This window comes from Panthera uncia, chromosome D1 (genome assembly GCF_023721935.1).
Source record: "Panthera uncia isolate 11264 chromosome D1, Puncia_PCG_1.0, whole genome shotgun sequence".
In the NCBI taxonomy this organism is placed as follows: domain Eukaryota; kingdom Metazoa; phylum Chordata; class Mammalia; order Carnivora; family Felidae; genus Panthera; species Panthera uncia.
The window spans coordinates 13237376-13254045 of NC_064808.1; the positions used below are offsets into that span (position 1 = coordinate 13237376).

The following is a 16670-nucleotide window of genomic DNA, read 5'->3' on the forward strand; positions in this document are numbered from 1 at the left end:
TTTGGAGCATAAATATTTACAATTTTTATGTCTTCTTGGTGGATAGACCCCTTAATTATGATATATTGCCCTTCTTCATCACTTGTTACAATCTATATTTTAAAGTCTAGATTGTCTGATGTAAGCATGGCTACTCTGGCTTTCTTTTGTTGACCATTAGCATGATAGATGGTTCTCCATCCCCTTACTTTCAATCTGAAGGTGTCTTTAGGTCTAAAGTTGGTCTCTTGTAAACAGCACAGAGATGGATCTTGTTTTCTTATCTTTTCTGTTATCCTATGTATTTTGGTTTGAGCATTTAGTCCATTGATGTTTAGAGTGAGTACTGAAAGATATTAATTTATTGCCATTATGTTGCTTGTAGAGCTAGAGATTCTGGTGGTGCTCTCTGGTCCTTTCTAGTCTTTGTTGCTTTTGGTATTCATTTATTTTTTTCATCTTTTCTTCCTTCAGAGAGTCCCCCTTAAAATTTCTTGCAGATCTGGTTTACTAGTCATGAACTCCTTTAATTTCTGTTTGTGTGGGAAACTTTTAATCTCTCCTTCTATTTTGAATGACAGCATTGCTGGATAAAGAATTCTTGGCTGCGTGTTTTTCTGATTCAGCACATTGAATATACCCTTCCAATCTTTTCTGGCTTGACAAGTTTCTGTGGATAGGTCTGCTGCAAACCTAATCTGTCTCCCCTTGTTGGGTAAGGACTTTTTTTCCCTTGCTGCTTTCATGATTCTTTCCTTGCCTGAGTATTTTGTGAATTTGACTATGATATGCCTTGTTGATGGTCAGTTTTTGTTGACTCTTATGGGAGTCCTCTGTGCTTCCTGGATTTTGATGTCTGTCTCTTTCCCCAGGTTAGGAAAGTTTTCTGCTATGATTTGCTCCCATAACCCTTCTCCACCTTTTTCTTTCTCTTCATCTTCTGGGACCCCTATGATTCTGATGTTGTTCCTTTTTATTGAGTCACTGATTTCTCTAATTCTTAAATCATGCTCTTTTGCCTTAGTCTCTTTTTTCTGCTTCATTATTCTCCATAAGTATGTCCTCTATATCACTGATTCTCTGCTCTGCCTCATCCATCCTTGCCACCGTGGCATCCATTTGAGATTGCAGCTCAGTTATAGCATTTTAAAAAGTTAAAAGTAACAGCCAATATCATACTTGCTCTATATCAGCTGATCTGGTGTGAAAAAGTTAAATTTCAACTGCAATCATTTGGTTAAGTGTTTTCCTAGAGCACTTGAATAATGAGTACAATTAGCTTATCTTTATTAGAAAGACTCCCCTCATCCCATCTTGCCTTCTATCTCTCCTGAATACGATGGCAAGGACATTTAGAATCATAATAAAGAATGGTGCAAAATCCCAGGAATTATGGAGAGATTCCAAATGTTTGCTACAGAAGCAGTGCTACTGCTACATGTTATAACAATCTCAAAGGCTTGGACCTCTGCCTATAGGTTCAAATAGATGACTCAATTGGTGTTAGGTTATCACTCTTGGAAATGTAGGAATAGGGAAAGATAATGGGTATTTTTAGCTTTTAAGGGATGAAAGTCTAAATAATTGCAGTTTAAAAATGTAAATCTGTGTATTTAAAAATGTAAATTTGTATATAAAGCACATATGGGAAATTGGTTTTAATAAAATAATTTATTAAAATTTTATTTTTTTAATTCATGTTTTTTAACTCACGTTAGTTAACCACAGTGTAGTATGGGTTTCAGGAGTAGAACCCAGTGGTTCATCATTTATATAGAATATCTAGTGCTCATCCGAGCAAGTGCCCTCCTTAATGTCCAACATCAGTTTAACTCATTCCCCGCCCCCATCCAACACCCCTCCAGCAACCCTCAGCTTGTTCTCTGTATTTAAGAGTGTCTTATGGCTTGCCTTTTTCTCTCTTTTTATCTTATCTTATTTTTCCTTCCCTTCCCATATGTTTATCTGTTGATGAGTGAAATCATATATTTGTCTTTCTCTGCCTGACTTGTTTCCTTTAACATAATACACCCTAGCTCCAACCACATTGTTGCAAATAGCAAGATTTTCATTCTTTTTGGATGTCAAGTAGTTTCCATTGAATGTGTGTGTGTGTGTGTGTGTGTGTGTGTGTGTACCATATCTTGTTTATCCATTCATCTGTTGATGGACATTTGGGCTCTTTCCATAATTTGGTTATTATTGATAGCCAAATATTGCATTGTTATAAACATTGCAGTGCATGTGCCCCTCTGAATCAGCATTTTTGTATCCTTTGGATAAATACCTAATAGTGCAATTGCTGGGTTGTAGGGTAGTTCTATTTCCAGATGGTTAACAGATACATGAAAAGATGCTCAGCATCACTCATCCTCAGAGAAATACAAATCAGAACCACAATGAGATACGACCTCACACCTGTCAGAATGTCTAACATTAACAACTCAGGCAACAACAGCTATTGGTGATGATGTGGAGAAAGGGAACCATTTTGCACTGTTGGTGGGAATGCAAACTGGTGCAGCTACTCTGGAAAACAGTATGAAGATTCCTCAAAAAGTTTATTACAATTTTAAAACATTTCTCAATGTTTTTCATTACCATCATTATTATCACAGTAATTTTTTTTCAATTTTTAATTTTTTTACAGTATTTTTTTTACACTTTTAAATTCTCAGTATGACCATATTATGCTAAAATGGCTTCCATTTTTGCTTAAATTGTTTTTCTGCAGTCCATCACACCTGCCACTAAACTGTCCACAATCACAAAATAATTTCAGTATGGTTTACATATAGATAGGAGGATCACACTGCAAACAAAGAGGAAAAATAAATTCAGATCTGAGTTCACTATAATGGAGAAATTTTTAACTGTTAGAACATCCACAGTGAATTGAAAATGTGAAACTCTGGCCCTTATAAACAATTAAACTGAAGTTGTGTGACCATTTTTCAGTCCTGAATAAGAAGTAGATCTTGGCGTTGGAACAAGTTTTAACAAGATTCCCTTAAAGATTCTGCAAATGTAGGAGTCATTTATAAACCCATTTTATACTGTGAAAAAAAATGTAGTTTATAATATAATTAGTGGAGCTCCACTAACTACGACTAGCCCTTAAATATCATTGTTTTAGTAAAGCTGTCAGATACTCTGTATGTAAGACTAATTAGCTGATGAAAGCTTGCACTTCTTAACTGGAATGGTTCTGTCATTTTTGATGCTTTCAGCACAAGATACTCATCTAGGAGTCCTTCCATCTACCAAGATCTACAGAAACCTCTACTGTGCTCAGCTTCTGATGACAGGAGAAAGATAATTATCAGTTTTCAGCACTGATAATAAGCAACAATGTTTGAGCTTCCATGAGGTTTTTGAAAAAAAAAATTAAATGGTTATAGTTAACATTCACAAATATTTGAATTATTTCCAAAGAACCTCCACAATAGAGGATGCTTTGGGATTCCAAGTGTCAGTACAAACAACCCCAATATAACTGAGAGTAAAAACCGCCTATTCAAATTAACACTACCAGAATATCTGTTATAACTACCCATGGGTTTTTAGAAACATGACTCACAATGGCAATGACTTGTTAATTATTCTCTAGGTGCCCCTTGGAAATGAGCACATTTGGAATCCTTCATTTATGAGGTCCCCAATGACATGAGAATGCATGTAAAAGTCATTGGTGCTTCTGGAAAAATTATCGATGCAGGTTATTGGAAAACAGTTCCTTCCTTGGTAAGTGGTTTCTGTGCTTTAATAGAGAAAAGACAGGTTTTTGAGTTTCTGAGAGCAAGAACCACAGAATTGCGTCTAAATGGTTCAGAGACCACATTCATCCATTAGTGTTAGACCCACAAGGTAATCTATTACGTAATGTATCTTGGGTCCTTATTGCTTATATAGCTTCTCCAGGCATCTAAAACAGTTTTTGGTTTAAATAAGCTTTTTTGTTACCGATAAGAGAACAGAAGCTTGGCTGCTACCTGATAGATTGAATTAATTTCTTTTCTTTTTTTTTTTTAATGTTTATTCCTTTGGAGAGAGAGCGAACAAGTGGGGGAGGGGCAGAAAGAGAAAGAGAGAGAGAGAATCCCAACAGGCCCTGTACTGTCAGCACCAAGCTTGATCACATGAACTGTGAGATAATGACCTAAGCCTAAATCAAAAGTTGATTTAGCTCACTTAACTGACTGAGCTACCCAGGAGCCCCTGAATAAATTTATTTTCTATACCAAGATAGTTTTACTATAGATTTGGGAATAATTTAGTGAATCACAGTATTTTGATTCAATCTTTGTGCTCGTTACCTTTTGAAGCAAGAATCTAACTTTCACTATCTTTTCCTACCTTTACCCTCATTCATGCTGTTCTCTCTCTTTTTTTTTTTTAATGGAAATGATGACCAATTGGAAGCTCTCAAAACATATGCCCTGCTTTTTCTGTAAACATGTGAGAATTTATTCCCCTTTTCAGCAACCCTCGGCACCTCAGCCTGTCTTACAGTGGCCACCACCCTTAATATTCCAACCACCTTCATGGTGGCTGTCATGAGCTTTGGCTTGGGACACACCCAGACTTGAGCTACGCCTATAAATGAGTAGCTGAATGACATGGTGTATTACTCTAAACCTCAGTGTTCTTATCCAAAATATGGAATTAATAAGAATGCAGCTTTGTAGAGGGGCGCCTGGGTGTCTGAGTTGGTTAAGGGTTCGACTTTGGCTCAGGTCTTGATTCCACAATTCGTCAGTTTGATCCCCCTGTCGGGATCTGTGCTGACAGCTCAGAGCCTGGAGCCGGCTTCTGATTCTGTGTCTCCCGCTCTCACTCAAGACTTCTCTCTCTCTCTCTCTCTCTCTCTCTCTCTCAAAAATAAATAAACATTACAAAAAATGATTTTTAAAAAAAGTATGCAGCTCTGTAGAGAGCCAAGGCTTGGGAGTCAGAAGCTTGGGATCCAATCTTGTTTCCATCACATCTTACCTGTCAAGCCCTGATCACATGTGCTTTAGCTTCCTCACCTGCAAAAGAAAGACCGCAGTGAGGGCAACTGCATTGTGATTTTGTTAGTAAATGGTGTGTGTGACCAATTATATATAAAGTGTTTAGACTGTTGCATTGCATGTAGTAACCATTGTATAAATGATAGTCATTATTAGTAAGACCTTGCCACTTGGCACTGCTCATAAGCCAAGGATGGAAGAGAACAATAGAGAAATTAACACTAATCTTTGCTCTTTATATACCATGTGTCAGTCTCTCTAAACTGTGACCACATAGAAAGGTAAATAAGCAGATAAATGATAGATAGATAGATGATGATAGATGATGATGATAGATTCAGAGACGGACAAATTTTTCTAATACATGCAACAACCTTGTGATATACTTGTCATCTTTACAGTATAGATGATATAGATAGATATAGATATAGATATAGATATAGACATAGACATACATATAGACATAGACATAGACATAGACATAGACATAGACATAGACAATTGCACTAGGTCACAGCTCACATGGGGCCAATATGAGATTCTAATCAAATTCTTTCCAACCCTGAAATAAAATCTTACCCTTTCCATATATCTTGATGAATTTGAAAACAGACAAAAGAATACATTAATCATTATCCCATTATAGTCCTTCATCTCATTCACACTCTGAGGTAATAACATGACAGTATATTAACCCTTCAGTCTCTCTCAGGCTTCTCCGTGCCTGTGTCTTACAGTGTTTGAATGATTCGATGACCTAAACAAATGAAGCTCACACCATTGTCACTGATAGAATATGTTTTACATAAATGAGAAAACAATACAAAACAATTTTGTTCCCTTTTTGGTAACACTACCATAGTTCACCGAAAACTGCTTGCTTGTTTTATATATTTTCAAATACACACTCTAAGATTAAGATAAAACTTTTTGTACTTCAAGTTCAAGTTTATTTTTTTCTACTTCTGGAAAAATTCAGAGACCCCAGAAGCAAGTATTGACATAATTTTTAGATGCAGCATTCTGAATTAGGCTAGCATAAAAATAAAAGGGAGGTGACTATTTTTGCTTGCACGGAACATATAATGTGTGAGAAGGCCATATAGTATAATATTATTTAATTAGAAATCAACCTACTACTAAATTTTTCCCCACTTTATCCAGTTAGTCAGCTAATATTCATCAGGCCTTTTCTAGAAGCCAAGTATTCTAACAAATGCCAAAGCTGAAGAAATGGTTTGTTTAATCATTTTGGTTTAGTATCTTGATGGGATTTGTGGAATTACCCTAAACTCTTTCCTGTCAAAAATATACTCAGAACTGATGTTTACTGGCATTTTTCCCCTTTTATTATTATCACTTTGACTTTACATTAAAAAAATTCGCCAGCATATGTTTCATAACACCACTGTATCTGCTCTCTCAACAGTATAGCATACCCCTGTCTATTAAATCCTGGACAGAAAATGCTAATTGGTCTACAGTCATCATTCTAAGGCAGACTCTAAAGTCAAACTGATGTTTAAGAATATGGATGTTTTTCTCCTCTTCATATCATCATTAGTCCATTAATCCATTACTTCCTTAATCCTCTACACAGCTATTGTGCTATCCTTGAGTACAAAAAAAGTAAGCAAAACCAGATCCTTACATGCAGAAGCCAACTATCCAATGGAAGAACTCACCAACAATCAAGCAAATAAGATAAAACTAGCAACCATGGAATCTGATAGCTACTAAATCCTGAAATATATTTCTCAGAGTTTATTTTTGAAAGGGAGTTTGGGTTTGGTTCTTTATTTGCTTGTTTGTTTCTTTATTCATGGAAACAATAAAATAACCTTGTAATTATATCTGTTTTTCTCTTTCCATCGATATACCATTTTAGGACATTAGAATTCCTGTAGGAAGAAAACAACACAGAATATGGAATTGATAGATGGAAACTACACTTTGGTGACTGAGTTTATTCTTTTAGGGTTTCCAACCCGCCCTGAACTGCAGATTGTCCTATTCCTCATGTTTCTGACACTGTATGGTATGATTTTAACAGGGAACATTGGACTGATGATATTAATCAGGACTGATTCTCACCTTCAAACCCCCATGTATTTTTTCCTTAGCAACTTATCCTTTGCAGACCTCTGTTACTCCTCAGTCATCGTTCCCAAAATGCTCATCAATTTCCTCTCAGAGAACAAATCTATCTCTTATTATGGCTGTGCCCTCCAGTTTTATTTTTTCTGTGCCTTTGCCGATACAGAATCCTTTATCTTGGCTGCCATGGCATACGATCGCTACGTCGCCATCTGTAACCCTTTACTGTATATGGTTGTGATGTCTCGGGACATCTGTATATGGTTGATTGTCTTGTCCTACATTGGAGGCAACCTGAGTTCCCTGGTTCATACGTCCTTTGCATTTATTCTGAAATACTGTGATAAAAATGTCATTAATCATTTTTTCTGTGACCTCCCCCCACTGCTTAAGTTATCCTGCACAGACACATCAGTTAATGAGTGGCTTCTCTCTACATATGGCAGCTCAGTGGAAATTATCTGTTTCATCGTCATCATCATCTCCTACTTTTTCATCCTTCGCTCAGTCTTAAAGATCCGTTCTTCCAGTGGGAGGAAGAAAACCTTTTCCACATGTGCCTCTCACCTGACTTCAGTGGCCATCTATCAGGGGACTCTCCTCTTCATTTACTCACGGCCCAGCTATCTATATTCTCCTAATACTGATAAAATTATCTCCGTGTTCTACACCATCATCATCCCAGTGCTGAATCCACTGATTTATAGTTTGAGAAATAAAGATGTCAAAGATGCTGCTAAGAGAGCTGTACGATTAAAGGTAGATGCCTCATGAGCTATAAAGTTCAGAGATTCATCTAAATCCCCAGTTACAAACTCTGGGAACCTGCAACACATGTACCAGCAGATACACAAGGGATTTTTATCAAACATTTGTTTTTCATACAGCCAAATTTAAATCATAACCCACGATGTAAGAAAACATTTAGAAGTTTCAAAATTGCTGCTAAAGAATAGACTACTGTTCAATGATCGCTAGCTTGGAATTAATACTAAAATGTGTTTTATCAGGCTGTCTTAAGGGATATAGTAAATACCTAAGAAAAGTGAGTGTGCGCGCATGTGTGTCTGTAATATATCTCATTTATATGATAGATTACTGGATGAAGAAGGAGGCCAGATTCTATTGGTTCGTATGGAAGCTCTGTACTTGGCTAGTGAGAGGCATTTTGAACAAGTTACTTCATTTTCTTTTTTTTTAAGTTTATTTATTTATTTTGAAAGAGACAGAGAAAGTCTGAGTAGGGAAAGGGCAGAGAGAGAGAGGGAGAGAGAGAGAGAGACCCCAAGAAGGCTTGTGCTGCCAGTGCAAAGCCTGATGTGGGGCTCAAACTCACCAACCATGAGATCACGACCTCACCCGAAGTCAAGAGCAGGGGGCCTAACCAACTGAGCCACCCAGGTGCCCCAAGTTCATTCATTTTCTATGCCTGTTAACTTATCTGAAAAATGGGGAGAATAAAGTATGCATGTCAGTGATTGTTGATGAATAACTGAGCAAATGCTGTGAATAACACCTGTAATTTTTAAGTACTTGACAGGTGTTAATTATAAATATTTGTATTATAGCTAACGTTAATTCAAATGTACACTTTATGATGAGATGGTGAGAGGCAGGGATGTCATAGAAGCATTAATACAAAATCAAGTACACTTTCTTAAGTTCAGTTCAATAATACGCTGCTAATCTACCCCCATTCTACTCCAAAGTAATTTGAAAATTTTTTCTAAGTAGCACTTTGAAGAATATAGGTTACTGCAAGGCAAACTTTTTGTCCTCCTATATTTTTCTTTTTTATACACCAAAGTATTACTAGAGGTATGGAAGAAACATCTTTCTCTGTCTTCTCAAAAACAGAATTGGCTCTCCAATATATATCACCTGTATCCTTTTGGGAGATCAACCCATATGCCCTGGTGGGATGTTTGAAGGCTGAAATTGGAGGCATGTATCATGCAAAATGTATTTCAGTAGCTGATGTGGTTTTTTTTTTCTGTATGTTATTTTTATTATTTTTTCTCTACATAATAAATATTTATAAGCTTTGACTCAGAAATATTAAAGTTTATAAGTACATTTAAACCCATGTACTCTTTGTTGTGAAAGTCCACAAGATCCAGCCCAAATCATTCTCAGTTTTAAATTCCTCTAAGAATCGTTTCTTTAGATTTCTGACCAACAATGCTTCTCTTGAGCATGTCTGTTGTTTTATTTGCTAAAAAGAGAGCACAGTCACTCACAGCTACATACCCACCACGATACTCTAATATTAAGTTTATATTTCCTTAGCCAAGGATTACTTGGCCAAGGCTATAGAGAATCACAAAAAGCAGTATTAGATAAATATATCTCAATGGCTTTTCATGTTCACTAAACACTTAACATATGCAAATATCTGGGGCACCTGGGTGACTCAGTCAGTTACATGTCTGACTCTTGATCTTAGCTCAGGTCTTGATCTCAGGGTTGTGAGGATCTTGGGTCCCACGTTGGGGTCCATGCTGGACATAGAGCTTACTTAAAACAAACGTATGCAACTATCTATTAATGATATGTCTACAGCACAATATTACATATCCATATGCCTGTGAAAATCTTATTTTTCCTACATCACTATGTTTTGGTGCTCAACAGTTATATCACCAAACATTATGCCACTTATGAGAAAATTTAACAGTTTCCAAGTAAAGGAATAACTAAAAATACAGGGTATCAGTATGTTTTCAAGGTCCCCAGAGCTGCTGTTAATTGCTGAGCTTTCTAGATGGCCTACATTGCTTTTCCTACTGGTAACATACAGTATTTCATTACCCATAGGCCACCTGCTAAATCCCCAAGACTGTATGATAGTCAGCAAGGCCTGAATTTATATTTCAGACCTGGAATTGTCAAACTTTCCATGGCAACCCATTTAGCTAAGCCTTCCTCTGTGGTTTTTGCTGAAGTCTATGTGGTCCTTGTGCTATTACTGAAGCTGCTTAATCATCATTTCAGTATTAAAAACAGAACCACTGTAAACATTATGGAAACAGGAGATTTATGCCCAACCCTCATGTAAATTCCTATTTTGTACCAATTCCAACCTGAAACAGCATTGAAACAATTTAGAAAATGCATCTATAGACACACTGACGGCAAGATCCCAAATAATCCACTCCTTTTCAGCATGCCATTCAGAGACTTTCTTATAATCACATTCAGCTTTCAAATAAGACAACAGCAAACACATGCTTACTTTTAACAGATTCACTCATACAACTGAAAGAAAAAAGAGGCTACACAAAGTTTCATGTGCCATTTTATCCTTACAGGGGTGACCTAGGGTTCTTCTAGCTAAGTCACACACCTTCGACAGCCTATAACTTGTGAAAATTTTGAGATAGAAGTCTAAACCTTCTCACGCTATCTTATGGAAGGAAGTAGGGGAATAGGCGAGGTGGGAATATTAGTTAACATATTTACCTCGAAACAAAAGGAAAACACAATCATAACTCCTACGGTGTTGTTTTCATTACTGGCCACGTGATCATCGTTCAAACATAGAATTTCCTTTTCTCTGCAACTTCCTCCGAATTCCCCTTAACTTCAACAAGCACCCCGTTGTCTTGCTTTCTTGCCTTGTAAAGTGGCCCAAACCTATATCCCTCAAGGATAGATATCATTGCTAGTTCTATTTGGGGCCGTTATGGTTTTCTATCAACATTCTAATAATGGATTTGAGCATTCTAAAAGTGCCCCGGAGGCTCTCATGCATTCCAGGAACACTCCCTGCTACCTTAGCTCTATAGTAAACATCACATGTTCCCTTTATATTCAGGAACAATCACCCCAACTGGTAGAGAACCCCCTTTTGCCTGTTCACTAAGGAGCATGAGGGTCTTAAGTGACCAGATAGCTGTCTTGGCATTTGGTTCAATGGAACTAATTTGTGTTACCTGTTGGAAGAATTACTTTTTTTCTTTTTAAACAAAGACCAAAGACCCTAAAATTACAAAGGGGGGAAGCAAAGTTTTTGTTAATGGACCATTAGGAATAATAAGAGAAGGGCTACATCTTTTTCTCTGCTTTTTTAGAATTATCAGCATCTATGTGAATTTCCTTAGATGCATTATCCTTGTACATAGGAGGTATATTAATAGAAAAAATCCCCAAACCCAAATCTAGTATATTACTAATATTTTCACTTCACCTTCCATTTTAAATAGCCAGAAACACCCAACAATAAATATTTGGAAAACCATGACTTTTGCAAATCCTTATACTAGATAGTTTAGAACACAAATACAAACACTGGTCTTATTCCTGAAGTCTCAAATGTAGTAGATGAATTTTCATATGAATAAAAGGAACAGAATTTAGTAAAGAATGTACTGAGTGTAGATAATGTGAAAGAGTCCTAAAGTCAATGAAATGGTGACTTGCATGTGGTCAGGGGATGGGAAGAAGACCAGGCTCCCTGAGGAAAGCAGCCCGGCAAGCCAAGTACCATGGACAAGAATATTTTTAGCATCGTTGTTCGCAATAGCCAAAACGCGGAAACAACCCAAAATGTCCATCCAACTTATGAATGAATCAACCAATGTATTATATCCATAAAGTGCATCCAACTGATGAATGAATCAACTAATGTATTATATCCAGACAGTGAAGTATTATTCAGTCATAAAATGAAACAAAATTCTGAATCTCGCACCAACATGCATGATCCTTAAAAACATTAGGCTGGAGGAAAGAAGCCCATTTCAACACAACACAATCGATGTTGTTTATTTGAGATGTCCGGAGTGGGCAGAGTGGAAAGTGGATTAGTGTTCTGGGAGCTGGGAGAGAGGGCAAGGGCTGTGGCAATTAACAGGTATGGGTTTCTCACAGGTCTGGCGTTAGATAGTGGTGATGGCTGAACAGCCCTGAAAACATGCTAAAAACCAAAGAACTGCATTCTTTGAAAGGCTGAATTTTACAACGATCAATTATATTTCAATAAAAATAAAATGTTATCAAATTATGCTAATATGCCTCAATACAGTGGGAAGGAGAATATTTCAAATATGGAAGAAACAAAATGAACAATCAAAAGGAGCTAGAAATGATTAAGGAGGGGTTTACTTGGGTTTTATTAGATTTCCTCTTTGACTGGAGAAGAATGATGCAAATTCTGAGAAGCTGAAGCATACTATAAAAATAATTTGGGGTTTTCTTCCTGGCAGAGATCAACAGTAGTGAAGCATTAAAGTTCAGCCTTTGCTACAGTTGTTTCCGAATTCACAGAGGGAATATACAGAACCAGGAATATAATTAATGATATGTTTGCCTAACATCAAAGCCTAAGGGTAGTAGCTACAGATTTAAGTCCCAAATGCACCTGCTAAAATAAAATGCCCGCTGCCTATTGTTCAACCACCAAAGACCTGCTCATCTCAGGTAGGCTTTTAGGTTGTAATTTAAAGAATATAGGGTTAAAAACTTAAATTTTTAAGAAAAAAAGTTTTTTTTTAAAAAAGCATCTTTTTGCCTGCTTACTCAATGAAATAAACTCCGCAGTTTAATGGACAAAAATATTTTCTTCTCAAAACTGAATCTGTCTGAGCTTAGTATTCACAATATAACTTTTTAATTATTTTATTTGGATGTTGGTTTACAGGAAAGCTTCTATTACTGTTATTGCTGGGTAAGTATATACATGAATTTAAGCAGTTTTTTTTTTGTTTTACTTAAAAATAATGTAGGCACCACTTTACAAATAACAACATACACAAACGCATCTCCATGTGAACCACATGCCATATTTACCTCAGTCTAAAGAGCAAGTCCATTGTCCACTTTCTATTCTTATGTACGAGAGAGACATATATACACATGAAAATACATGACACACACATAAATACACACACAAGGAAGAGAACCTGTATCACTCAGACGTGTTTATCATTCTTCATCTTACTTTCGTTTTTTAATATAAAAGTCCATTCAAAATCCAAAGACATGCAAATGTATGTGTTAACTTCTTTTTTTTTTTTTTTTTTTTTTTTTGCCCTTTTCTTTGGTTAAGAGACTCCTCCTTCGCATCAGACCACTCCACAAACAGGTAGTGAGTATTTTGGCAAAGCAATAATACATTTCCTGAAAAAAGTCAGTAATTCTTACTCCTTGTCCTAGCAAACACTGAAGACAACTCACCCCAGGATCAGGAATATAATTGTTTTCATTGTTATTAGTGTGATATGCTCATTGTTTCTAAAAACTAGTATAAAAAAATCTTTTAAGCCGATCATGTTTTTTTTAAAGAATAGAATAAATATATTCATTTTGTGTGTGTGTCCATGGAATACTTTCAAGCAGAGAAAAGGCTTAGTCCTCCATCTTATGGCCTAATATTGGTGCTTCTTCAGGTTATTTTGAAGATGAATGAGATATCAATTCACCCAAATATCATCCTTGATAAAAGGAAGGTGATATTTGGAGGAATTAAAGAGCTTGTTGAAAGTTGCATCCCTCATAAATGACATCTAGATTTATACAGTTTATTTATGTATTTATTTACTTGCTTATTTTGAGAGTGAGAGAGAGAGAGAGAGAGATAGCAGGGGGAGGGGCAGAGAAAGAGAGAGAGAAGCCCAAGCCGACTGTGCACTGACAGTGCTCTTCACAATGTGGGGCATGAACTCGCAAACCGTGAGAAACTGAGCTGAAATCCAGAGTTGGACACCTAACCGACTGAGCCACCCAGGTGCCCTAAATGACATCTAGATTTATATCAAAGTTTCTTAACCACCTATCGTAGATATTTTTATTATTGTCATAGAGGTAGCGATGCCTCTTTAAAGAATTGACCAAGTAATTTTATGAGTATAAAAGACAATTGAGGGAAGAAATTGTGTTCTGCCTTACAGGTATTTTGTGGCTGTCAGAAGAGTTACATGTGTATCTATCATCGTCTTGGTCATGTTCTCAAAAGTTTAGACAAGGATATAGAAGAATGGATGGAGGAAATTGTTCATCCTTGAGTGATTTCATTTTCTTGGGAATTACCAATAACCCTGGGATGAAAGCAACCCTATTTACAATGTTTCTTGTTATTTATCTCATTAATCTTTTTGCAAACCTCGGAATGATTATTCTAATTAGAATGAATTCTCAGCTGAACACGCCAATGTACTTTTTCCTTAGCCACCTCTCTTTCTGTGACCTCTGTTATTCCACAGCAGTTGGGCCCAAAATGTTGGTAGACCTTCTAGCCAAAAACACATCAATCCCTTTCGTTGGCTGTGCTCTGCAATTCTTGGTCTTCTGTACGTTTGCTGATTCCGAGTGCCTACTGCTGGCGGTGATGGCCTTTGATCGGTACAAGGCCATTAGCAACCCCTTGCTCTACACGGTCAACATGTCCAGCAGAGTGTGCTTCCTGCTCATGGCCGGGGTTTACCTGCTGGCAACGGCAGATGCTTTGATACATACGACACTAACATTCCGGTTATGTTTCTGTGGATCAAAGGAGATTAATCATTTCTTCTGTGATCTACCTCCACTCTACCTTCTTTCCTGCTCAAATACAGAGATCAATGAGTTGGCATTATTCACATTTTTTGGCTTCATTGAACTGAGTACCATTTTAGGAGTCCTTATCTCTTATTGTTATATAATCTTATCTGTCCTGAAGGTCCATTCTGCTGAGGGGAGATTCAAAGCTTTCTCCACCTGCACCTCCCACTTAACTGCTGTTGCAATTTTCCAGGGAACCATTCTCTTCATGTATTTCCGGCCAAGTTCTTCCTACTCTCTTGATCAAGACAAAATGACCTCCTTGTTTTACACCCTTGTGATTCCCATGTTAAACCCACTGATTTACAGCCTGAGGAACAAAGATGTGAAAGAGACCCTGAAAAAAATAAAAATTAAAAGATGGTTTTAAATATCACGTGCACACACACACACACACACATACTTTGTGGTTATAGTTTATATAAAATTATATTGCATAACAGAAGAGAAATAAAGTTGTCTCGAAAACTTTAATTGAATAAAATGAGTTTGTTTTGAAGCCCTATCACAATAATATTGCAGTTCCTTATATATATCATACTTTATTCTGCATCTAGATTTTGTATACGGTACTCCTTCTTTGTGGAAAACTTTTCACACTTTTCTCATTTTGCCAGATTTTTATTTGTTCATTCTTTCATTCATTCAAACATTAATTTATTATACTTAGATTGAGTGTGTGCTTACTAAGTGAACTTGGGTATTTAAGTGCTTTGTATCCCATGGCATATCCAGTAGTTTCTATACTAACGAATCTTGTAATCTACTCAAGGTAACCAACATTACTTAACTAAGCACCAAATAATTCATAACTTTCAAATTCATCATGAAGTAAAAAACAAGGGGCTTTATCCACAGAAAATGTCTAAATCTAGTATAAAAGAAAGGCTTCATTGGCTGGAGATATTGAGTCTCAAAAGATCTCAAAAGATGCAAGTTGGATCCTGGAGAAGTAAAGATAGTAGACAGTGTATCTGACAGTTAGAGAGGTCTTGAGGTGGCCAAGTCATGACTTTTCAAAGTAAAGAAGTTGTGGTTGCCAAAACATGGATGGACCTTGAGGGCATTATGCCAAGTGAAATAAGTCAGACAGAGAAAGATAAATATTATATGATCTCACTTGTTTGTGGAATCTAAAAAAGCTGGACTCATAAAAGCAGAGAGTAGAACAGTGGTTGCCAGGAGCTTGGGGAGTGGGCAAAATGGGGACACGTTGGTCAGATAGTACAAACTTTCTGGGATAAGCTGAATAAGTTTTGGGGGACATAGTGTGCAGTATGGTGACTACAATTAACAATACTGTATTGCATAATTGAAATTTGCTAAGAATTTGTTCTTAAACCTTCTCAACACGATATAAAATTGGTAACTATGTGAGGCAACGAATGTGTTTATTAACGTTATAGCAATGATGATTTCACCAAGTAGACATATATCAAAACCCACCTTGTACCCTTTTAAAAATTCCCAATGTTATATGTCAATTTGATCCCAAGAAAGTGGGGGAGAAGAAAAGGAGTCAAAATGGTTAGGTTATAAAGAACAGCGGAAAGGGCTTTGGGCATCATTGTGCTGTAATTATCAAAAATCAGCTCCTCTACCAATCCTCCAGGGAAATTTCCTTCCTTCCTTTTCTCTTCTCTGTCCTGGATAAATGTCCCTTTTTGTAATACATAGTAAAACCTCTCCCTGAAACACTGTTTTAATATCATTCCATTTATTAAATAACTGCTTCTAATATGTGGTTGGGAGCATTCTTTGTCAAGAATTGAACACTTTGGGGGCACGTGGGTGGTACCTGGGAGGCCCAGTCAGTTAAGTGTCTGACTTCAGCTCAGGTCATGATCTCATGGTTCATGAGTTGGAGCCCCGTTCTGGGGTCTGTGCTGACAGATCAGAGCCTGGAGACTGCTTCAGATTCCCTGTCTCCCTCTCTCTCTGCCCCTCTCCCAATCACACTGTCTCTCTCTCTCAAAAATAAATAAGCATTAAAAAATTTAAAAAAAAAGAATTGAACATTTTGTTTGTATTATCCAAAGTACC

The 16670-nt window shown here is 36.7% G+C and overlaps 2 protein-coding genes across 2 annotated transcripts; both read left to right on the forward strand.

Annotated features, from left to right (window-relative positions):
- The first annotated feature begins 6917 nt into the window (after positions 1-6917).
- LOC125933733 (olfactory receptor-like protein OLF1) lies at positions 6918-7862 on the forward strand. The gene has a single exon (XM_049646858.1). The coding sequence runs from the start codon at positions 6918-6920 to the stop codon at positions 7860-7862; it is 945 nt and encodes a 314-aa protein (XP_049502815.1).
- Positions 7863-14064: 6202 nt separating this feature from the next.
- LOC125933758 (olfactory receptor 5W2-like) lies at positions 14065-14997 on the forward strand. The gene has a single exon (XM_049646891.1). It carries the CDS (start codon positions 14065-14067, stop codon positions 14995-14997), a length of 933 nt encoding a protein of 310 aa, XP_049502848.1.
- The last annotated feature ends 1673 nt before the right edge of the window (positions 14998-16670 follow it).